This window comes from Dromaius novaehollandiae, chromosome 5, assembly GCF_036370855.1.
Source record: "Dromaius novaehollandiae isolate bDroNov1 chromosome 5, bDroNov1.hap1, whole genome shotgun sequence".
Classification (NCBI taxonomy): domain Eukaryota; kingdom Metazoa; phylum Chordata; class Aves; order Casuariiformes; family Dromaiidae; genus Dromaius; species Dromaius novaehollandiae.
Window position 1 is genome coordinate 70118777 of NC_088102.1, and position 24111 is coordinate 70142887.

General features: G+C 48.7%; 2 protein-coding genes across 4 annotated transcripts in view; one reads left to right on the top strand and one right to left on the bottom strand.

Moving 5' to 3' along the window:
- Nucleotides 1–1001: 1001 nt before the first annotated feature.
- MRPL21 (mitochondrial ribosomal protein L21) lies at nucleotides 1002–15241 on the bottom strand. The gene is made up of 7 exons (XM_064513250.1): nucleotides 15190–15241; nucleotides 15011–15071; nucleotides 11777–11862; nucleotides 8538–8701; nucleotides 6969–7021; nucleotides 1846–1949; nucleotides 1002–1144 (listed from the first exon to the last, which is right to left on the bottom strand). The coding sequence occupies exons 1-7, from the start codon at nucleotides 15212–15214 to the stop codon at nucleotides 1080–1082; spliced, it is 558 nt and encodes a 185-aa protein (XP_064369320.1). The 5' UTR covers nucleotides 15215–15241; the 3' UTR covers nucleotides 1002–1079.
- IGHMBP2 (immunoglobulin mu DNA binding protein 2) overlaps nucleotides 15233–24111 on the top strand; it is a 42506-nt gene continuing 33627 nt past the window's right edge. The window contains exons 1-4 of one of the 3 annotated variants that reach the window (XM_064513247.1): nucleotides 15233–15352; nucleotides 16636–16805; nucleotides 18385–18577; nucleotides 19316–19413. In XM_064513247.1, the coding sequence (XP_064369317.1) occupies nucleotides 15273–15352; nucleotides 16636–16805; nucleotides 18385–18577; nucleotides 19316–19413 (541 nt within the window). In that variant the 5' untranslated portion in view covers nucleotides 15233–15272. Of the gene's footprint in view, nucleotides 15353–16597; nucleotides 16806–18384; nucleotides 18578–19315; nucleotides 19414–23856; nucleotides 23972–24111 lie in introns of those variants that run through there. The other 2 variants (XM_026114199.2, XM_026114197.2) reach the window with 2 other exon arrangements.

Genomic DNA, 24111 nt, shown 5'->3' on the forward strand with positions numbered 1-24111 from the left:
TGAGGATGGCTTCATCTTGTTACCCAGTAACTTTTAAAATCTAGTTGTTCCTTAGCCTGTTTATAGCATTCAAAGTGATCTCCTGAAGGTTTATACTCAGTCGTAAAAAACAGAGGGTAACACCCCGATACACGTTGTTCAATAAGTGACATTGCTCAACTCAAAGACAAAGTGGAGGGAGAAAAAAAAAGAGAGACCTGGAAATGAAATCACTCAGTAAATGAGGCACCAAGTCTGTGGAATAACTAGGAAAATCACCCCGAGCCACTGATCTCTGCATTATACATTAACACAGGCAATTTATTACTGGGCAACAGACTGGCCCACCTTTGAGAGGATAATTTTTCAGCTGCATCTCCGCTTGCTAGTCTTTAAGGATTTTCACTGCCTAGCATGTAGTAGACTTGGGACCTTGCAGTCAGTAATTTTCACTGCTCTGTTCAGCTCCATGTCTGCTGTGGGCCATGCTGTACCACAGGTCAGTCCCTGAAGCCGCACAACACCAGCATCATATTAACTTTAGGCAGAACTGCAGGAATTTTGTCATGAGAGGAAGGCGAGAAAAACCCAACACCACCACCACCACACTTAGCACTTTATGAAAACACCTCACCTATCTATAGCTATGTCAGTTCAGTCCATGGAGAGCAATGAGTGCTGCCAGAGGGCAAATCAGCTCACCCAGAGTCACGCCTGCCTCTCTGCTCTCAGGCCCAGCACAGGGAAGTCTGCGAGGACAGGAATAACTAAGCCCAGCAGCAGGACGTTTCTAAGACACAGATGAAAACTCGATTTCCTATAGCAGCTGGAAGCACCCAGAGAGGTGTGTGGCTGTCGGCATGAAGCAGCTTGTCAGCTAGCAGTGGGTCCTGGCTTGTCTAAGGTTCCTAATAAACACCATCAAGGCTGAAATAATAGCTTTAACAAAAATATTTCATTTTGCTTTTTTAAATAAAGTTCCTATAGATTTCCATTTCAGACAGTAACAAGAAGCCCAGAACTTTCCAATGACAAGGTGGTTTTATTTCCATAATTGCCTCAAGCAATAATAAACCCTGAGCCACACAACACCCAATCAGTCACGACAAGCTGGGGAAAATGTCTATGGTGTTTATCCGGAGGACGGTCTGTGGGTTCACGATGACTGAAAAAGAATGGAGAGAGAGGAAAAAAAGAAAAAAAAAAAATCAGATCACAGCACAGAACCGTTGTGTACCTTTCGAGAGGCTCCCGCTGGCAAAGCCGCGTTAGTCTGAGGCATGCCAAGGCGTGACAGTTTCTAGGAGGGGGAGTGCTGACAGATGCTGCCACGTTGGCAGGACAGCCACATACCATTGGTACGGCACGAGAGAGAGGTCTAGGCAGAGCTCCCATGGGAGTGTGGCAGATGGGTCAAGGTTTTAACGTCCGTCCCACAAAAATCTGTCATGATCTTCCTCCCCCTCGGTCATATCTGAGAGGCAGCAGTGATTTGCTAATCAAAAAGTCTACTGTTAAGGCTTGTTGAGATCTGTGACTACATATCTAGTATTTGAGGCTTTGGAAGAACAACACTGCTTCTCTGTCCTGTAAATTTTTTTTCCTTTTTTTCCTCCCCCAAAAAGTTTTTTGCAAAGATATCCAACCAAGGGTGCTGGACGCAGGGAATAAAGTCACTGTGCTCCGAATACCTTGGGTCACGCCTGGGGCAGTGGGCTGGGAAAGGTGTTGTACCATATGGGGTGCTGGGGGCACAGCAAATGAATGTCCCTCCCCAGGTACTGCCCTTGTGCCGCGATGTGTGCATCTCCCAGACCCAGCAAAGGAGCAGGAGGGGAGGGAAGCTCCGTATTCTTTTCAGCTTACTTCTTTTCCTTTGATAATTGCGTCTCTTCTGAAAGCGCATGTTAATTTTTGGCCACGACTCCGTCTTTTCAATCACGGTAGCCTCCACGTGGACGAGATCTTTCCTTAAAAAGAAATAAGAAGTACCACCTTGTAATTCTTTATGTTCTCCCATCAACAGGCAGGTTTCTGGGGAAGAACCACACACAAGTAACGTGTCCTGCCTTACAAAGCCCAGGTCTGCAGGAACTACTAAGTCGCTGGGGAGAAGAGGGAAATCTGCCTGGTTGTCAGCTTCTGAGCACAAAAACAAAAGCCTCAAGGTGCTTCGTGGATTGGCCAATGTAGTAGTCTGCAGGGCAGTACTGCACCGCACCAGGGATAAGATCAGAAACAGTCAAGGACGCAGTAGTCGTGGGAGCCTGCAGGAACTTGCAGGATTACAGTGAGATAAATTCCCCTGGCAAGTTTACACGGTTCTGTACTTTCTGCTGTGCTTGTGGTAAAGTTAAACCCAACCGTGAGCCTTTTTCCTGTGCTCTGCTGGTCAACACAGAAGTCCTTCCTCCTTCTATAAAGCATCACGGCCAGCTGGAACAAGACCTCGCCTTACTCACCTAAATAGCCCCAGCAGAGGCTGTGTAAAGAGAGCAGCTCTGGCCCACTGTTTTTAGCAGGAAGCACGGCTAATCGGCTGCTGGAGAAAGTCACTTCTCCTCCCACACACCTCTCTTCTGCCTCCCACTCTTGGTCTGCCCTGGTTGTTTACTCCAAATTGGAAGAGAAGATGGGGCCTCGCTGAGGATTTCATGTACTGCTCTGTTCAAAAGGACCTCCCAGTAGCCGGGGGAGCTCAGGGACGAGAGCGAGACTACTCACTCAATTGCTTCTGGACCCTATTTCTACACATGGAAGCTCTCAGCAAGTACAAATTCCCTCTCCCTGTCTCTTTCCACAAGGATGGGGTTGGAAAAAAGAATACTGCCAGTGTTTCCATCACACATGGCTAAAATCACAACTCTGCCCTCCCCATTCCCTTACCGACACGGGCAAACACGCCTCATGCCCACGCAGGTACTCTACGGCGCACAGGGAGAAGTCGTCCTACCGAAGTTAGAAAAAAGAGCTCTGCCATTTCTACCTGCCATCTGAAAAACAGCAGAGCCGGAAAACAAGGTGATTTGAAGCCTGCACTGAAGGACAAGCTACCTGGCTGCACAACAGCTCCTCTTGCAGAAACTCATCGCCTCCAGACAAAAACAAGACTAAAGCTCTGGAAAGTGTGGTTTTAATCAACAGCCACAGTGGAGGAGGAGACACTCTTTCATGTTGTATCACTGCAGAATATCACTAACAGCTCATTAGCATGCTCACTTCTCCGCTAAAAAACATTTAAAGAACATTTTCCTGACAAATGACTCTGTCTGCACTTAAAAAGGGGGTGAGGGAAAAGCCCAACTAGCCTAACTCTTCGCCGCGGTCACTAAGAGGCCAAAGGCTTTGAGACATTTACCACCTCTATTAACACTCACCCTCCGGGGTGTAATAATAATCAGAGATTGAATCCTTAAGGGAGGAGGGAAGGACAGCCAAAGAGAACTGATATATCTGCATTTAGTGACTAGTCCAAAAGAAAATAGCCATAACATAATCTAGATGTTAGAGACCAGTGGGTGACCTGACATCCCAGCTAAAGGATGCTGTCCAGATTCGGCCCAAGGACAGGACCAAGAGCACTACTGAAATACATGGCATGGCAAAGCTCGGAAAGAAATCAGAAAATGAACTGCACTCCAGGGGTTGGCTGTGTTTTCCGCCATAATTAGGGAGCTAGAGGCTTTCTGTGTCTAATTCCTGTCCGCTGGAGGCAAAGGGAAGGCTAAACTCCCACTGACTTCTCTCAGGCTTGGATTGTAAAAGCATGCAAGAAACTTGTTAATGAGGATCACACGGGAAAGCTGGAAACCAGCCAGGCCTGAAAAAGTGACCAGGTCACTGAAATCTCTGTGCTGCTTTTAGGGGAGCCAGCGTTTGTAGCAAGGAGGATTTGCCTGTGCTGCTACAGCCCTCACTGCTGGGCCATGCTAGCCTTCATAGCCCTTGGGTAGTGTTCAGCCAACGAGAGAAGCACTGATACAGATTTGTTCATAAGTGACTCCCCCCATGTTGTTCAGCGATGCTGAAGCAAATCTTCTGAAGGGTGTTTTTTAGACATAGCTGATTATCAAGGTAGCGGCTTCATCCTGCAAGTCCACGTTCAGGGCTGGAGGCCCCAGTGCAAGGCTGAAGCAGGGCAGAAACCAACATTATGTTCAAGCACACAGGAACAGAAAAGCGCTCAGTAAAACAGGATCCAAGACAGAATCTTTATCAAACTTTCAGATATGACTGAAATGCCCGCGAAACATTTCCCAGACGTCTGCATTATGTTATCGACCGAGATGGACAGTCAGGCCTGCTGTTTCCAGTGGCAAAAAGTTTCATGAAAAAGCACCTCTATTAGATTTTTGAAGGAGGTAAGAAGAATTCATACTGAAATCTCAGCTCTAAAAAGCGATGAAAGCTGTTGTTAAACAATGAAAGCAATCCTTCATGCCCAAAGGATCAAAACTCTTGGAGGGAACAACTTTGCTGTCACTGACAAGCTCTCCCTCTCCCTGCAGAAGGCACCTGCATCTCAGCCTGTCTTTCTGGGAGGAGAACAGGTCTACAACACATTGTTGCGCACTTTCCAAATCTGAAGCCACTGCAAGAACAGGCAGGTAGCCAGGAGAAAGGCTTGGGGCACGCCTCTGGGCCCTTTAAAGGAAAAACTTCCCAGCAGCTATGCTTTGTACCTTTGTAAATAAACAAAACTATTTTGTCTCAGAGAGGAACCATTCCCTTCACTCAGGTCTAGAATACTTGAGGGCGTGAAATGCAAACCTGCCCGAGCCAATGCTTGCTTCTAAGGACAGCTTTAAAAGTGCACAGCAATGTCTGCATTATACAGCTAAGCACAGTGTAACTGCATGCCACTTGCTACCCTCGCGCCAGCTGACCACCAGACAGCAAGTTGCTTGAACAAAGACAAAACCCAGCAAATCCCAGAGCAGAGGTCAGCCAGAAGTTCCCAGAATTGCCTTTGCCACGCAGATATGTTTTGTTGCATTGCTGTTTTTTATAGCTTTAAAGGAGTGTCATCTTGGGAGGTATCTGACTGCTAGAGAAAATTAAAACATGATCATCTGTCCAAAACAGGACAAGTTCCTACCTGCCTCCAAGTTTGAATGGGGAGGGGGGGGCTTCAGCTGTAACGAACTGTCCTACACAGACACTGGTGCAGGCACTCACCGATGTGTTTATTTTTGAAACAACAGAAAAAGCAGAAAAGCCTTTGTTTGCATCCAAGCTCCTATCTCTCCTCCAAAACGTTTGTGGTTTAGGCACAACTGGGAACTATGCGAAAGAATTACAGCTCACGTTGCCTCCAAAACACGGGGTTCTGCTCTCCTTTCCTCAGCTTGCACAGCAGAGCTGAGGGAGTTGGGCACGTGGGAGGTTTCCCTATAGCTCTCAGAGGGAGGTGGGTACCTCCCTACCACCTTTTCTTCCCCCCAGTCAGCCGCCTCCTCCTCCCGATCCTCCTCTGCCAAAGTTACTGCAGGTCAAGCTAACGCTGGCAGAGGTGCAGCTCGGTCTGCCTCAAACAACTGACAAGGCTTTTCACGCACTCGGAGCGCTTGCAGGGATCGAGCAGTTTTTCTTCTTGTCCCAGAGCTCCCGGGTCATTGGGCACGTGCCAAGTCCAGCACGCAGAGCTGCAAAGAACCATTTCAGAGCCCCTAGCTAACAGTGCCTGGCCGAGGATAGTGCTCCTAAACTGCCTGAAATGACACATCTCTGTCTGCAGAACCAGGGCTTTTACTCAAGCTATTGCAAGATGATGTTTCTAAGGCCTAATAATGATTTTCTCCTTCCTAACCTCTTCCACAAATGGAAAATCTGGCAATAACACACAGGCTCCTGAAGATCTGCTATTCCAGTTCTATTGACAGTACTGTTAGGAAAGCTGGCAGACCCCAAAATCCTGTGCAACACACAGATCCCAAGGCTGTTAGCAGCAGTGCAGCTGAAGCCTTATTATGAACTATACCAACATTTTATGAATAACTCTTAAATCCAGACAACCTGCCAGGAACAAAAAAAAACAGCCAGAAGAAAAAACCAAGCTGAAACCACACTGGTATTTCTACCACAAATCTATAAATCACCAGAAAATACTTCCAAGATGTACAAACTCCTCTTTATCTTACCATCCTCCACCTAAGTTCAAGCTAACACTGCTAAATGTGAAGTTTAGCCTGCAACCAGGCCATAGCAAGGGCTTCCAGACACTCAGCTCTCTCACAACCCACCTGACCTTGACTTGTGTTTTTCCACTAAAACCTATTGCTCTAGGTAAAACCACAGCTCATGACTTCGTTTTGGCTAGTGCTACAAACTGAAACAGTAATACCTGTCTCCATACCACTTCTTTTGGTAAAGGAAAGGCTGAAGAACCAGGCATATTACTAGTTACTACAGCAAGTTCTATGGCATTAGAACTGAGCTGGTGCCAATAGGGTAAACTCCTGCTCCCCAACTCTGTGATCATTGGAGTCACACGACTGCAAAAAAGGGAGACTTACAAACTCGAAGTAAGGATTAAAGCCTGTGGGGTTAGGACGAGGGCAAAAGGAAATGGGTTTAAAAAAAAAAAACCCCACTCCTACCTTCCCCCAAACTCAGGGATGGGCAAGGATTTCTTAAGATGACTATCACTGCAATTAGGGTTAGGGAGCGAAGATGCTGAAGAGCAAGATTTACTGCCAATTTGTGCAAAGGTTATGCAATAAGAAAAATAACCATCCCAACAGAGGTGAATATCCTACAGTTACCTTAGGAAGGGGCATTGCTGCTCTATCCTGACACTGTGGCAATGGTTAGAGTTAGAAGAGGCTTATGATTTATTAGAGATTCTTTCAAAAGCAACAGAGCTGGGAAAAGGGCTAGCGCTAATAAATTCACAAGGTTTCTCTGCAGCTGGGAGACTGTAGGAGCCCTGGAGCTACAATTAAGTGTAAGATTTGTCTTCAGGATAATTCTTGTACAACACATCTTACCCCAGGAGCGGCCTTCCGATCAGCGTGAAGTCATCAGCACCAACCAGCAAAACCTACAGAAAGAAAGAAACTCAATCAGACACATCACTGGCTCATCGTGCAGAAACACAAACAATATTGTCCAAATTCTACAGTGATCATAAAGGAGCCAAACTGCTTGAAAAATAGGCCTTTACACATTTCAAACGTCAAATTGTTACTGGATAAGGATGGGGAGGGAAACACAGCTAACAGCTAAGAAACAGACTCATTAAATAGACACTCCCCCAGGAGAATTTATCCTACTAAAGCATACTTTAGAAGTATCTTTCACACTGATCAGAACACACTGAACGTTTCTGTTCTGGGTCACCAAAAGTTGCAAAGACATGAAAAGCAATACAGGGGAGAAGAAAAATATGCCTTGCGTGGGATCTGAATGAATGGCAGCTCCTAAAATCATGGGATTTTTATAGCATTTGCTACATATCCTCTAGCGAAACACTTTGCTCATTCTTCTCCACGAGGCCCCAAGATGGGTAATAAAGAAACGGATGTCTGGGGTGGATTCACCGCAGGGACTAGCTCTTTCGTTCACGGCATTTCAACCACCTGCCTGCGTGTAGGACCAGGCAAGGTAATAAAGAGGTTATCAACAGAAGTGGCAGCATTTCTTACAGCCTGCCTCCTTCCCACACTAATTGTATGTCAGCAGTTAAAAGCAGTACACATATGGTCATTAAATGTTCCGACTTTTGCTTTAGACAGATACTTGCCAGTGAAATCCCAACAGGATTATAATCACAGGTTAGGCAAGTTTTTAAACCTTCTTCGCTCTCATCTAGGTCTTTGCACTCCTAGCTGACTGCTCCATGTGAATCACTCCCGTTGCATCCAAGGATGCAGGGGAGAGCCGAAAAGCTGCCTCAAAACTGGACTTTAAAGCAACAGATGGATAAAAAAGCTGCCTGTCTCTCCTTAGCCATTCTGCTTGGCTTAAAACAACCAAAGATTAAGCCAGCAGAGCCCCATTTCAGAGGCTCTCATTTAAGATTTGGAATAACAAGTCTCTGTAAATTCATGCTAGTTAACCAAGGCCAAGGATAAAGACACTGAATTGCATTCTGACAATTATCCCCTAAATGCACCATCCCTCTCCCTCCACGGGAGAGGCGCAGTCTGATAAAGATCTTGCAAAGCGCTGAGCTTTGATGGTCCCTCTGGGAGTACTCTGAGTGTTTTGGGTGTTGCAGTCTCAAGGTAAACACCATCCTCAGGTGCCATCTCTAAAAACAACAACTGTGTTTTTTTCCTTTTGGATAAAGTCAGTAAAACAAGTATCTGCCCCCTAACAGAGTCTGGTGTAACTCATTCCAACCCTGTTCAGTGGAAATCACAATAAAATTATTGCTAATAGGGTAACTGAAATTTGAACGAAACTAAGGCCAAGCAAATAGCTGGAGTAAGAACGGCAGATCCAACTGAAGCTCTTCAGGACGTTTCAGATCAGTTTTGCCTCAAGAAACCTTTGCAGACAACTTGTTCTTGCCCCACGTACAGCACGGGGGCCGCGGAACCAAGGCACGTTACCTTTTCCATCCGGATTCGGTCCCCACATTCAGCCTCCAGCACATTGTCCATCATAATCAAGTCTTCGCTGGTTACTTTCCACTGCTTGCTGGCGAAGTGGACCACAGCAAAGAGCCGCCCGTACTGTCCGGTTGCGATCATCTTGTTCACCTTTTGTACCACCTCTGTTGGCAAAGAGCAGGGAGGGAATCAGTGGGGAAAAAAAAAAACACGGCAAGGTGTGAAAGGCTGTTCAAGATTAATTCAGCCACACTGCTCTCCCACAAAAACTGGTATCAGCCTGGAATCCTTGGGCAAAGCTCAAGGACTATGTTGTTTCCTACACACAGAGCGAGCCTCCTTTTCTGTAAACTTTTCACCTATTTGGATATTAGTTGCTGGCAAAGCCTTACCTAAGCACACACCTAATGTAGACAGTGTGTTCCCCAAGCTATTTCTCAGGCATCCTGAAATGACCTGTATTGCAAACATAACGCGTTCCAGAAGAGAGTGCCTGTTCGTGCATCAGGAAGGGAGCTCTCCTTAATTTCCCAGCAATAAACAGAAGACACAGGCCTCCGGATACTTTTAAGGTATCCAGGAACATCAAGAAGAGTTCTGCAAAGTACACAGCAATAAGGGCCCTGGCATATTAACAAAGCCTGGCCTGAGAACTTGTACCTGTAGCACAGTCAAGAGAGATCTTTCCTTTATTCCTGTCCAGACTCTTCCTATATGCGCACACAAACAGAGCTGATGCCAGAGGCAGTACAAATCCCTGGGACGAGGCGCTGCACATGCACAAAACTCAGTTCTCTGCGGTCAGCTTTCTGTGCAGTCAGGCCAAAACCAGTCTTTACAGGAACATCTGAAGGTTTGGCTTAATGAGTGCCATTCCCCTGCCAAATTGCAGCTTTCCACCCCCTCAAGTTGTTCAGAAAAAGAGTAACCTTTCTATAACTGGAAAAGAAGATTTTTCTTCGCTGTCCTCAAAAGCGTCTGAATCATTTTTTTTCTTGGAATGTAAACAAAATATATCCATTTGGGACAGACAAGAATTTAGCAATCGGTCAAATCAAACCCAGCCCTTACAGGAACACCCTAAAAGTCTCCAACTTTCAACCCAACAGACGCAAACTGTCAAAGGTTAAGAACAACTGAAAGCCAGAGGTTAGAATGGAAACTATTTTGCAACACAGCAGTCGCTCCAGTCCCCACTACAATGAAAAGCAGAGCTTCTGCATTGTTAGAGTTGCTGTCAAGGAAGAAAAGATAACTGGGTGCTCTTCTCTAACACAGAGTGGTCCACCACAAGAAGTCCAGAGAAAAACCATGGTCCCCTTCTCTTTGTTATGCCCTCAACTGCACAACAGGATACAATAAAAGAAACTTCTTCTGGCTCTAAACCACTGGTCCACTTGTATCACTAGCCGATGGTAAACATTTCAAAACAGCATGTCAATCGGCACTCGGAGTGCAAAACGCTCACAGCTCCCACTAAAGTTGGCGGGATTTGTGGATACCTCAGATCTGAAATTCAAGCTTAGTGGCCTATACACAGCCACGCACGAAAATCTGGCCCACGATTTTCTCTTAGCCAGAAGCACGCAGAATCATGCTTTAACAAGGGCTTTTTCCTTGTCCAATTTCAATTGTTCCCCTGTAGGGCTTTCCGATCCTTCTGTAACAGGAAAAGTATATTTTCTTCACTGTACCTAGGATCTGAAATTGTTAGCAATTCTTCCAAATATCTCTAGTGACAAGACACAACAACTGATATTACCATCTGACTGTCGGTACGGCTTGTATCTCAGCACCCCGTGGAGCGAACCTATCGAAAAATATTTATGGCTGTTTCTACAGCCAGCAGGACAATATAATGCAGAATTCAAAATGCTCTACATGTTGCGAGTTTAAGACAGCCATAAAACCATCTGACTTTGTTTTGGAGAAGCACAGTCAGAACATAATGATGCAAGCTCATAAACAGTAGAGGGTTACAAGACACGGAAATCACAGCGGCCCAAAGTTCCTGTGTCAATCGGTCAGAGGAATGCAGGATCCTGTCCACTGGAGGGCTCAGCAAATCAAAATGAGCACTTTATGGTTCACTGGGTCAAAGATGCTCTGGGACAGGACACTCATTCATCACTTAAGCAACCCCAAAAGCCCAGAGGGGACAAAAAGCAGGATGAAAACCAGCCAGAGAGGAGACGCTCTACAGAGCACATCACTCACACAGTTACTAACACACTTCAGCTACATGACAGGAGACTATCTGCAAAAAGGCAGACACAGCTTAGCTCTGCTCCTCTCACGGTTCCTTGCATGAGAACTTCTCTCCTTCACTTCCTGGGTCTCTAAGGCAGGGAAGCTTTTCCAAGATGTCCCAGAGGCTAGTGCAAAGAGACAGCAAGACGGCCTGTTAATAAACATAGCAGCTAGTTCCCTGCATGAAGCAGACAAAATTGCTAATTGCTACCCCCACAGCAACTGTAAGAGAAAGTCACCCGCTGGGGCTCATTATGGCCTACTTCTAAGAAACATCCTGTACCTGCGTCAGCTTCCCCGCTACCATCCCTAGCACGGTCTGGACGACAACGGCCCCACTAGACACGTACGTCCTCTCGGCGTTCGACTTTCACACCTCCATCTGCCAAGGGGAACTGTGATAACAAATGGAAGACTGACATATTTTGATCAGGCCAAGCAATGGGAACAGTTGCTAAACAGCTACGTGCACTTGCTGGCAGCTGTACGGTCCACGAACTTCTCAGGTTGCGTTCGACTGTCCTGCTGATCGGGGTGGGGACGAGAATATGCTCGCTAGCGCTGCGTCACATTTCCCACCTGCTTGTTGCCGCACATCACACCTCTGCAGCTCTGTGCTGTGCCCATCGTTCAACTGCCTCAGCTGGCTGCAGCATTTTGGTTTACACGTAAAACCAATATCGCTTCCTCCTAGCCAGGAGGCACATTTAATCGCTTAGGTCGCAACGTATCCCGTCAGGTTAAGATTTCCCTGGGAGCGTTACGGTCTGGCAAGCTGTCACAAACTACGGAGACATCACATTCTACCCGAATCTCCAACACCAGCAGCTAGAGCAGGAACCCAGTGACACTAAAACACGCCAGAAATGAGACAAAAATGCAAAGAACGAACGCTAGCTCCAATCATTGAAGACACTGGTTTACGCTCTGTCAGGCCACCAAGGACCATACTGGACTATTAGTCTCCACTTGGAGACTTGAGACCTCACCTGCATGATACTTTGCTTCTTCCACTGGATCTGGCAGTTTCACTTCGGGCCATGGTGGTGAGGATAGAGATGTTTTGGCAACAAGTCTGTAAATGATAAAGTAAAATGCACTTGTAACAAACAGATATCGCGAAGAGATACAGAACACAGAGAGTAGAGAAGGTAGAAGAAGTTGGAGACAAAGTAGAAAGCCTGAGTGCTTTTCCACCGTGGGAGCAGAAGTCGTACAGGAGACTTAATGGTTTGGCTGCATGCAAGATTCAACCCAAAACCCCGTCAGGTCAGAAAGCAATTTCCCACAGACCACGTTCGACTTTGCAGCAGCTCACGAGCAAGGTGAGGTGCCAGTCTTAAGTGTGGTGGACAGAGGGTGGCAGGCAAAGCAAAGCAATGATACCTCCCCTAGGATTTGCTCCAGGCAAAGTCCCCAGACCTTCTTCCCAAAACCTGGCAAAAGCACTCCAGTGGCGCAGGAAATACTGCAGAAGAGACAAAGCTGCAGCCTGTTTCAAAAGGCTGTTTGAGCACACGTGGAAAACGCTTGTTCTCGTTTCCGAGCTAAACCTGCAAACACTCTACCGAAACAAACACAGTTGCTGCTCCCGGTGCTTAACGTCATTTAGGTCGACCATGAATTGCAGCAAGCTTTGAGAAAAAGACTGACTTTTAGACGAGAGGCTCTTGAGAAGTTTTTCCAGGTACATTTACAAGTTACCTCCACCACAGCTGAGAGGCTGAATGCATGAACGCTCCTCAATCGACTTCAGCACAAAGTACAAAGCCCTGGACTTTGGAAAGAGGGGGAAGCATCTGGGAGATGTGCCTTTGACGGGGAAGAAGCACTAATAAGCGTTCTTATATCAGCCTCAAGGGCTGCACACGAATGAGTCACACATCTTTTTTCCCCCCCTTTATTTTTAAAGATCTTCACAGTTAAATGGAGAGTTTAGAGAGGGTCTTGAGACCACAGCTGGGTTCTTTACAGCAGAGTATGAAGCTGCTCATCCTTTGTCACTGACAGCTGCATTCCCTGAACGGCAAATTTAACAGCTTCTGCCACCCCCAGTGCAATTCGGCATTTAATACAAGAAATATTCATTCTGAAAATCTCTTCCGCGCCATTACCACGTCTGTCTCCAGACGACAACACCACACTGGAGAGGGCCTGCAGCAGGGCTCTAGCAGGACTTGTTTGACCCGGGCCTATCTCAGTTCTGGTGGACCACAAAAGAGTGCAAACTCCAGCTCCATCTCATACCCAACCAGCCAGGCCAGTACAAAGTTCCTCATAACGAATGACTCCACTAATGCACCAGCATATCCAGAAGGTGCATATTCAATCCTAAACCTTCCTCAAAGGTATCATCTTCCAGCTGTGACACAAAATCCCTGTAAAAATGTCTCTTTTCGATATGCTCTGCAACTGTACCACAAAAACCTCTCCATTGCAAGGCTTCACATCAGTCCCTGAGGACCCTCATGGGGACCAGCCCAGGCCAGCACTGTTTTGGGCTGACCCTAAGCACCACAGATGAGTGGCTTTAGCATCATTCAGCACTGACACGCTTGCAGCTCAAATTGTCCCAGCACCCAAATAACAACTTCTGTGCTGGAGAGCTTTTACTTGCAGCCTGCTCTACTTTCTACACTCGGATGCTGCTCTCTTACCACCTGCAAATGGTACATGGCTAACACAGCCACACCTTCAGTTCAGTGAATAATCCAGGGGCTTGAAGGCCAACGGGCCACATTATGGACAGAGAAGGCCAAAAACGGCTAGGGGCATTTCAGGCAGCAGCATCCAGCAACACGTTCTCCTTAGCTGTCACGGTGAATTCCTTCCAAGGAACAAATTCCTTACTGCCTCGAGCCCTGTATGATCGGTATCGCAGGTATTTGCACGCGTATGCTGGCTTTCTCGACAGCGGCACAGACAGCACTAAATCATAAGAACCCTGCTTAAAACAGCAGGGCTGAGCAACAATTAACTCCGCTCAAGCATGCCGCGGGGTGTTAATTCAAAAATGAAACCCTACGTGAAGCTCCCAGTGTGAGGTTGAGTGGAAGAAAGGCAAATGGAGCTTTGCAGTAACAGGCAGTTCTTCCAAGATCTCGAGGACAAGCTGCAACAACGAGGAGGAGCAGAGGCAACTGTTTACATCCCTGTCTCAGAGCTGATTACAAAAACTAGCAATTTGCTTCCAAAGCAACACAGCAGAAAAAAAAGCACCACCCTAACCAGGACGGTACTTTTGAACATGCAGCGTTTTCACCAGAACAGCGATACGTTTCAGGGAAAGGGGGCACATATTACAGGCTTTAGAGATATCCCAACAGGTGCAAAATGCCTCAACACAGCAAGAGACACGACTGAAATGCATCAGACTGTAGCTCCCTCTTAAGCAAGAAACAGCGATGGAAGGACAGCCTTACATTTAGCCAAGCAAAGGGAGATTCAGGCTGGCTCTAGAGGAGACAGCCAGAAAGGTATTGGTTTCTGACATTGGAAGAGAAAGGTACTGCTCAGTGACTACCGTCGCTACCACGATGGGAAGGTAAGGATTTCCTGTGGGCTAAGATCCACACTTTCTATAAATAAAAAACTTGTGAAAACTGCATGAGACCTTCAAGGAAAAACAGGAGACTGGCGAAAGAAGACAGAATCAACACAGCAGCACATGTGCTTGATCAGTTTACTCAGCAATACCCAGCGATGCCCCTTAAAGAGCTTGGATTTAACAGAAACTCAAAGCAATCACCAGCAAGAGCACGAGGGCTTTGTGGGTGTGCCGCTGGGCTGAGCGACGATGCTGGGGGCTGTGTCGCATGGGCAAAGGCGAGGTAAGAAACCCCCTCGGGTTAAACCCAGCGGCAGCCCGGCCCGCAGCGTGATCCAGGTGCCTCCGTGCCGGGCCCCGACGGTGGAGATGGAAGAAAGAGGCAACCGGGCAGCCCTCGAAGCGCTGACCCCGACGCAGGCCGAAGCCTCCCAGCCGGAGGACCGAAACGCTGGAGCTTCAGCCCGGGCCGCGGCCCTTCACTAACCAAGCGCCTAATTAACAGCCTCTGCGCTTAATTTAACGAGCCGGCGGGACTTCAGGCTTACGGGGGCCTTGGGAGCGGCGGGCAGAGCCCAAACCTCCCCGGGACGGCGCGGAGCGACGGGGGGGGCGGGCAGAAGCCGCGTCAGCCCGGGGCAGAGAGGGACCGGGGGGGGGGGGGGCTGGACGTTACCCGTGCGGCGGGGCCTGGCTCTGGGAGCTGCGGTGCCGAACAGCAAGCCGAAACCAGGACGCTGCAGAAGGGGGAGAGAAAGAGAGAAAATGGGGGGGAAAAGGGGATTAAAAACAAGCGCCACCCCGGGGGGGGTCCCAGGCCGCGGCCCCCCCATCGCGCCCCACCGCCGCGCTCACCCGCCGCCCGCCGCGCCGCCGCCATGGCCGCGCCCCGGAAGCGGAAGCGGGGGGAGCGGAAGGGGCGGGGCGACGCGGCGGCCATGGCGGCGGCAGCGGCGGCGGCGCAGCGGCAGCTGGAGCTGCTGCAGGAGGAGCGGGAGGCCGAGCTCGCCCAGAGCAGGTACCGGTCTCGGCCGGGGCCTCCCTGCGGGAGCCGCCACGCTCTCCCCGCTCCATAGGGGCTGCCGTCGCCTGCGGGCCACCCTGCTGGACCGGCCCCTATAGGGCCTGCTGTCACCTATTGGGGACCTGGAGGGGGGGGGTCGCCTCTATAGGGCCTGCTGTCACCTATGGGGGACCTGGGAGGGGGGTTGCCCCTATAGGGCCTGCTGTCACCTATGGGGGACCTGGGGGGGGGTTGCCCCTATAGGGCCTGCTGTCACCTATGGGGGACCTGGGGGGGGGTCGCCTCTATAGGGCCTGCTGTCACCTATGGGGAACCTGGAGGGGGAGGGGTCGCCCCTATAGGGCCTGCTGTCACCTATGGGGGACCCGGGGAGGGTCATCTCTATAGGGCCTGCTGTCACCTACGGGGGACCTGGGGAGGAGTTGCCTCTATAGGGCCTGCTGTCACCTATGGGGAACCTGGGGGGGTTGCTCCTATAGGGCCTGCTGTCACCTGTGGGGAACCGGGGGGGGGTCGCCTCTATAGGGCCTGCTGTCACCTATGGGGAACCTGGAGGGGGAGGGGTCGCCCCTATAGGGCCTGCTGTCACCTATGGGGGACCTGGGGGGGAGTCGCCCCTATAGGGCCTGCTGTCACCTGTGGGGAACCTGGGGGAGGGTCACCCCTGTAGGGCCTGCTGTCACCTATGGGGAACCTGGAGGGGGGGGTCACCTCTATAGGGCCTGCTGTCACCTATGGGGGACCTGGGGGAGGGTCACCCCTATAGGGCCTGCTGTCACCTATGGGGGACCTGGGGGAGGGTCGCCCCTATAGGGCCTGCCATCGCCTATGGGGGACCCTGGTAGACCCTCTCCCATAGGGCCTGCTTACCCCTGCAGAGCTCGGTGGCACCCCTAGGAAACCTTGCTAACTCACCCCCCTATAGGGCCTGCTGCCCCCTATGGGAGGCCCTGCCACAGTCACCCCATAGGGCCAGTTCATCCCTGTAGACACCCCCTTGGCCTGCCCTTAGGGCCTGTTGTCACCTATAGGACCCGAGACCCCTCTGCCCACCCCCCAGGGCCCACCTTCTCCTCCCCCAGGCCCCCCCAGTGCCACAGGGGCATCACCCCAGAGCCCTCCTGCCCCAGAGCTTGAGCCTAAACCATCTCCTACCTGAGCCTCTTGGGTGCGGGGTAGCAGGAAGGGGGTGCTGCCGGGCCCCCCAGGGCCAACCGAAACTTCGGATCTCTGCGTCAGGCCAGCAAACGGCTGTGTCGCCCCTGTGCGTTTCCCAGGACATGGCAGGAGAACGTCTCGCTGAAGGAGCTGCAGCGCAGGGGCGTCTGCTTGCTCAAACTCCAGGCCGCCAACCAAAGAACGGGCCTGTACGGGCGGCTGCTGGTGACGTTTCAGCCCAGAACATACAGTGCGGACGCTGAGCTGCCCTCTAACAGTTTTGGGCCTGGTAAGTGGCATTCCTGTTGGGGCAAAGTAGCTAAAGTAGCAGATGCCTGGTGTGTTTTCTCACATTTTTGTCATGCAACATTTGCAAAGACTGAGCAATTGGTGCAAAAAGAGAGGAGAAAAAAATGTAACGACTAGTGGGCAGATCTAGAGAAAAATGGCCCTGTAATTCTCTTGTAATTAAACATTTCATGGTGCTCTTCGTACAAGCCAAAATATTGATGCTTATGTCTCAGCCTGGTCTTGGGGTAGGTAATGAGGTTCTGTTACTTACCTTTAATTTCCAAATGGAAAGTGGTTTGTCCGTTTCCTTCACGAGCTGCCACGTTTCCTCCCTTCCCTGGACCGTTATTTTTCGCGAGGAAGAGGCAGCCAAGTTTGCACCGTATGTATTAGCTGACATGCCTGGATATCTGTTGAAAATAGAGACACTGAAAAAACGTGAACTCACCAGCACGCTGCCTTGCAGATCTCAGGAGCCCAGAGATGGATATAGATGGTCCACAAGAGAAGCTGGCTGCCCCAGCTATTTTGCTGGTTTAGTTTACTTTAGTCTGCCAGGTTAGCTGGCTTGCTAAACACGTGTCACAAGGGACTGGATTGTTTTTGGTCATGATCTCACTGTGGTGTTGTTTTAAAGAGCGTTTAGGTTCAATTGTATTTGATGTATTCTTTTTCAGCCAGGCCTCCAAGCTGCTGACCTTTGAAAGTGAAATGACTCATTGTTAATTGGGGTCTTAGCCTGGAGGTCTAAGAAACAATGTATGTTGGTGCTCCTCAAAGAGGAATAATGTTGCTGTAGCAGTGAATTATCCCTGGAATGCAAATGCTTCAATATAAGAGCTAATGGACTTTACTAAGGGGAGCTTCCCTTAGTTTGTAAATGTGAAATTTAGTTCTCCAAGAGTGCAAGCCCCATCTAAGTTATCCACTTGTCAGGTATCCTTCTCGTAAAATCTCCATTTCACTGTTACACTGCGCCATTTGACTGGCCCCGTCTCATGGTGACTGTGAAAAGCAGAATGGCCATAGCAAGCCCTTACAAATGTCTGGTCTGTCTTAGTTTTGACTGGTATATAGCAGTCATCTGGGAGGAGTACAGTGTTATATGGCCTCCTTGGCTATTATGAAAAAATAAAATGGACGTGAAATGGTTTGTCTAAGAGTTCAGGGATGTCAGGTCCTCCCAAAGTCTGTGCAGAAGCACGTTGGCCTTCTGAATTGCTCTGGCTATGGGGGAGCACTGCCAGTCTCCACCCCAAGACCTGCGGTGCATGGAGGTCTGAAGGCAGCTGGTTGGTGGCTCCCTGGTGTCTTCTCAGCACTGATTGTCTCTTCACTGTCTCTTGCTTTGTGCCAGCGAAGAAAAGGATACATTCCTTCTTTAAGGGCTTGACAAATTCTGATCTTGGCAGGAAACATGGAGCTAGAGTTGTGGCTGATGTAGGTGGACCCACTCTCTCCACTGGGCTGTGCTGGTTTATGCTGGGTCAGGATGCTGGTTGCTTGTCTCCTTGGAAGAGCTGCTTTTCAAAGTGCTTGCACCACTTCACATTCCCTCCTCTGACTTGTCTTTGCAGGTGACATTGTGGGTCTTTATGAATCAGTTGGCCAGAGTGATCCGCTCTCCACCGGCATCGTAACGCGCGTCACCTCCAAATCGGTGACTGTTGCCTTTGAGGAATCTCGGGATGGCATGCCGAGCCTGGACCGAGAGAGCTCCTACCGCCTGCTCAAACTAGCCAACGACATCACCTACAAGAGGCTGAAAAAGTAAGGGCAGGGGTGATGCAGCTCTCCTAGGGCCATTCCACTTAGGGGTGCAATAGCCAGATGAAAACTGCTGGGCTGATTTTGGGAAAGCTGTTCAGAGACTGACCTCAATCTCATTCACTGGTCTTGGTTTCTCTTTTACCATCTTATTCCCCTTAGTCCTGCCACAGCTCCATTTTAGGGGAAGTATCCACCTCCTGGATGTGCCTTTCTCTCTGCTGACTGCTGAGGGAACCCATATTCTGTATGGAGCTGACTCAGCCGGGTGTCTTATGCTACCTTGCCACAACAGCATAAATTTATCTACCTGCTTATTGACACAGTCCTGCTCCTCCTGTCTTCCCCCCTGCCCTCAGCTATATCTTTTGAGCCCATGTTGTACCAGCTCTGGTACTCACTGGATTCTGTGCTATGCCTTTTCCATCCAGACAGAAGTGAGTAGCTTTTTGCTGAAGTAAAATGCTGAAGAGGCTCAGCACAGTCTGACTGTATCAAACCAGAGCTGTAAGAGAAAGTGGAAATGGGTGGCTAGCATAAGGGATGCGTGTGAGGCATGGGGGATGCAGCAATTGGATAGGATTAGTCTGTTTTGAAATAACATCCTCAGCTTCAGAAGAGATTAATCTGTGCCCACAGTCCTATGTCATTGGAGTATGGTGCTCTAGCCCTTAGCGTACTTGGGAATCTGCAAAGGAATTAGTGTTGTGCATGTAACCTTGCTCTTTTCTTCTTTGGCAGGGCTTTAAACGCGCTGAGTCAGTATCGTGGTGGTCCAGCCTCTGACCTGATCGATGTCCTCTTCTTTTCTTCTGATCCAAGCACATTCAGTGAAACAAGTAAGGATGTTTTTCTCTGAGCACTGATAAACTGGTGGCAGGTGCTTCCTGGTCTTTCTAGAGAGATTTTTCTGGACCTTCAGGGTCAGAGCTCAGATTTATGAGCTCTCCTTCCATCAGTGCATATCTGTCCATCCATCTTGCTGATTACTACCCTGTGACATGCCAAACATGTGGCACATCTGCTATGTAAGCCCTGGACCTTCACAGCCCAGCCTATGCACTGAGACTGCTGCTGCTTTTGGTCTGCCTTAGCTTGCAAGGCTGTGAGCTATGCAGGTGGAGAGCTCTTTTGGATCTATCAGTGAGAGCAGAAGACATTACTGCCCTCATGCAGGTTTTGAGCAGAGATCCTGGAAAATTATCCAGGGGAAGGGGGAAAACTTCAGTCTCCAGAATAATCAGTGAAGCCTGAAGTTCCCTACCAGCAGGATAAGGGCTCCATGCTCAGTTATGAGGATGCTCACCTCTTCCAAATGCCATGTCTAAATGTGACAGAGGCAAAGAGCCAGAGCCTTAAGGGATGCTCTGATGCTATTACTCCTCTTCCAGGCCTGCAAGGCCCCTCACTGGGACTGACCAGCTGAGAAAGGTGCTTTTGGCCTCTCAGTTCATGACCTGGTCTTTGAAACTGCCCACGAGAACACAGATTCCTCTGGTTGATCTTTGTGCAATTCTTCCCATCCACACCAAACAGGCCTCTCGCTTTGCTCTGGGAAAGACCCGAGTACTGCATGCAGGTAATAAGTGGTATTGTAGCTGGCAGCATTGAACACCTGCTTTTCATGCTGGTTTGAGAGTGGCTGGACATGCTTACTGGTGTAAAAACCCTGATTATTACTGAAAGTAGGGAGAGAAACGTCCCAGCTGTTCAGGTAGCTAAAGCTCCCTTTTCTCAGTATACCAAGTAAAGCTGAAATCTGACAAAGCATGCTGTATTTGTGATGGGGCAGTTTGTTTGCCTACATTCCTGAGCCTGAAACATGATTTAGTTTATGGAGCATTTATTATTTGGCTTCTTGCCCCCCTGCCATCCATGAGCTTCAAAGATCAGAAGCTGTCAGGGCTGCTTCTCTGATACTGAAAACACATTAACTCAGCCTTCATGGGAATTAAGTGACTGTACAACTGCCAGTTTGAAACAGCATGAGAACTCTTGTGTGTACTTTTTACAGCTCTCTGATTATGTTCAGTCAAGTTAGAGTTGTGCAGGCTTAGTTTCACCACCAAATACTCAGAACCTCACAGATTAGCTTTGCCAACAGCTGTCCCAAAAATGCATAAAGGCAGAATCCTCTTTTGCTCTGATCTTCCTTGATGCAAGTCTTTGGAAAATGAAAGCAGCAATTACACAGCTTATTCCTTCAGAGGAACCATGGGGAAAGCAAAGCCTCTGCCTGCTTAAAACTTCTGATCAGCAGAATATCCAGCCACTTGGCAATTGCTAATGAATGTTCTCACTGCAGCCCAGATAATATTTCCCTTCCTTCCAGAGATGCTTCTTCAATTGGGGAGTGAAGGCAGAGGGTAGATTTAGTTGCTTAATGGGATCAGGCAGGTAGTCTAAGCCAGAAGGAGATGGCAGGTCTCTCCTGAGGCACAGTCAAAGGCCTTTGCCTGCACACCCTGGAGGGTCACACTGTTGATCCTTGGTCCCCTTGCTTGTTTTCCTCCCTGTCACAGCTCCTTGCTCTCTGTGCTTGCTGTTGCAGCTTTTCGGTTATCTTGATTATTGCATTTGGTTGTCCTCAGTGGTTCAATGCATATAACTATTCCCTTTTTTCACATACAGTATCCCATTCCCTTTCAGAATACCTTCAGGCTAGATTTTTGATACAGTATATCAAAGATGAAGAATTAATGTTAGTGTGAGTCATACCTCCATAGTTCTAAGCACTGAGCTTAAGCTGAGTCAAACCTCTTAGCCTTTTGGCTACCAGGGACTTTGGTGTACTCAGGTTTTTAATATTAGATAAAAGAGTTAAAATTTAATGAACAGTCTTTCTTAGCTTCAGCTAAGCTTCAGCTCTGCCTTTTCCCTGTGGTGGCAGAACTGCCTCTCTAATGAAGAAAAATTCCTTTTCACAGAGTTTCCCAGATGTGCCAAACTAAGCAGAGATGATTTTTACATCTCCACAGCATTGAGGATATTGATTGATGGAAACATTCAGCCACATTAGAGAGGAATCGCAATATGCTAGGACAGCACATCACCTGAAAACAGCAAAATGCTCTGGCAGGGTGAAAAGGCCTTCCATTTGCCTTCTCACTATATAGCTTGTTTCTCACCAATCAGAAAGGTTATGCTAGCCAGGAATTAAATAATAATGAGTTTAACTTCACACAGGTCCTGCAAGGTGCCTTGAGCTGCCTGCTTCCACTGAGTTGGAGGCAAAGGCACTCAGCAGCTTGGCTGGATCAGTCTCAGAATTAATAAGTTCCTGTACATTTTCATAAAACTAGATGTCTATACAAAGGGGTCCTATATTAATGCCACTCCAGGCTGCAATATAAGCTCCACTTCAGTCAAGTGCCTAGAAAGCCAGGAGTAGAAGCGACACCTTATAAACACTTGTGCAAAGAAAAAGCTTGCACTGACACTTATGCAGCAAGAGAGGTCAAGAGAAAGGCTCAGAAGAGATGAGATCTGTGTCTGGAGGGGGAGTCTTTGTCACTGCCATTTGGGTAAATCATTGGGAAGAGCCAAATTACAAGGAGACTGAGAAGCAGGAGGGCCAGCAGTGATCATAAGCACCCAACTCCATGCCTAGATATTCAAGGGTGTTGTTCAGGTGACAGAGGGCAAAACAGGCCCCAGCAAGCACTATGGGAAGCAGCAGAATCAGTGAAGCCTGATTTTGTGAGTTTGGGAATCTCAGGGCTCTCACATGAGTTCTCAGAGGTCAGAAAATGCCTTGAAATTGGTCAGCAGGTTCAAGCATTACTGGGGGGGGGGTAGACATTGACAGGGTGACAGACACACAGCAAGTCTGCAAGCTTCATGCCCTCAAGAAAGCAGGCTGTAAGTACCCCAGCTGTGGCACCTGGTGCAGGTTTGAAATGCAGAGCACTTACCAGTAACATTGAGAGATGGAGTTCCTCCTTCCAGTAGCAAAGCTAGCCGAGTCCAGACACTGTCCTCTCCTTGGTTGGTGCTTGCTGCACTTGGCTGTTTCCTGACATGCTGCCTTTTAGCCTGGAGGAAAAAGCATCTCTGTCTTCTTTAAAAGATTATTTATGTGGGGTCTCTTCAGGGCATGCCCAGAGAAGGTCCCACTAGCTTGGTGGACTTGTGGCCTGCTATCAGATAAATAGCTTATAATCATGTTTGGTTTTTGCTGTTGGGTTGTGTTTTGATTTTCTCACCACTGGATTGCAGCTGCCTGGGCTGTCTTGCAAGAGCATGCTGCCAAATGCTGTGTCTGGAGGATCCATATTAAAGTCTGTGTTGTCCCAGGAGGGTGCCTAAACCCAGTCTGCAGCTGATTAGATGGACAAGGAGTCTGCTAAAGCCAACTGAAACATGGTCTTAAAGTAGTTAGTGGCTGCTGGCATCTGACCAGCATATAATATTGGCTTGCTAAAGAAACCACCACTATGCACAGAAGGATAATGGCAACAACAGCCATTTAGTGCCCTTCCACTCACCTCCAGCTGCCTCCCATCATCTGCTACTGCAGATTCGCACACAGCTGCTCTCCACAGTCTCTGGAAAATCCTGCTCCTTCCCAGGTGTAATGGGCACAGGCATGACTTGTACTGGGACAATGTCCTGGAGCATGACTGGTTTGGGAGAGGGCTTTTATGAGGTGGTTGCAAGTAACTGGTAAGCAAAATCCCAGGCTTTTGACCTTGAGAAGCCTGAAATTAGTTGGCACCAGCTCTCTTATCCCATGAACTTTTACAGGCAACAGGAAATCTCAGTGCATGGGCTCTCCTACCATCGCTGCTGTGAGATGCTCAGGCTGCTCTTCTGGGTCTAGTCAGGAATGTGTTTGGGCTCAGGGCTGAGCAGGGCCAGGCCTGATAGATGTTTTGGGGGGAGCTGAACTGTGAGGGACAGCCAGGGCCTTCAGGGTCAATTCAGAAGGCTTGTGGCTCCCCATCTGATGGGGAGTGGTGGAGGCCATCTCTCCTGCACAAAGGGCAAGGCTGAAATCCTCCTGGAGATCACTAAGTAGTGCCAGGGCACTCACAGCCCCACACCCATTGCATGGCCAGAAGGATCCTGTTTCTACAAGTAGTGTATGCAGGGACTTCTCCTCCCCCCAAGCTGCTGTAATTGCTCATACATTGAGACATTACCTTGTAGCATGGCATGTTGGAGCCCAAGTCCTTGCAACACACTTAAAAACATGACCCAGAGTAGATACAGAACACTAGACAGGTTCCAGGAGGAATAACTGACAGTAGTCTAAAGCCTAAACATGATGGTGTAACCAGCAGGTGAATGGGATCTGCAGATGGGAATGGGACTGGTCCCCACCACAAAGCATTTCCAGCCCTTACCTTGCTGCCTCCAGAGAAGTACGGCATGGGAGAATGGGCTTTCCAACAGGTGAGCTCTGAACTGCACAGGGTTTCTGGTCTTGTCAGACTTGGTGGGAAGCAGGATCTGAAAACCTGTCTGTAAGAAACTCTCTGCTTTGCTCTCTTCCATTTTAACCTGTGCCCATGGCCCAGAAGCATTTAGGGCTT

Coding starts and splice junctions, on each gene's coding strand:
- MRPL21 (XM_064513250.1), bottom strand. CDS start 15,214: ATGGCGGCGGCGCGGCGGGCGGCGG. Junction 15,072..15,189: donor GGCGGCGCGGCGGGCGGCGG/GTGAGCGCGGCG, acceptor CCCCTTCTGCAG/CGTCCTGGTTTCGGCTTGCT. Junction 11,863..15,010: donor AGCCAGGCCCCGCCGCACGG/GTAACGTCCAGC, acceptor TATCATTTACAG/ACTTGTTGCCAAAACATCTC.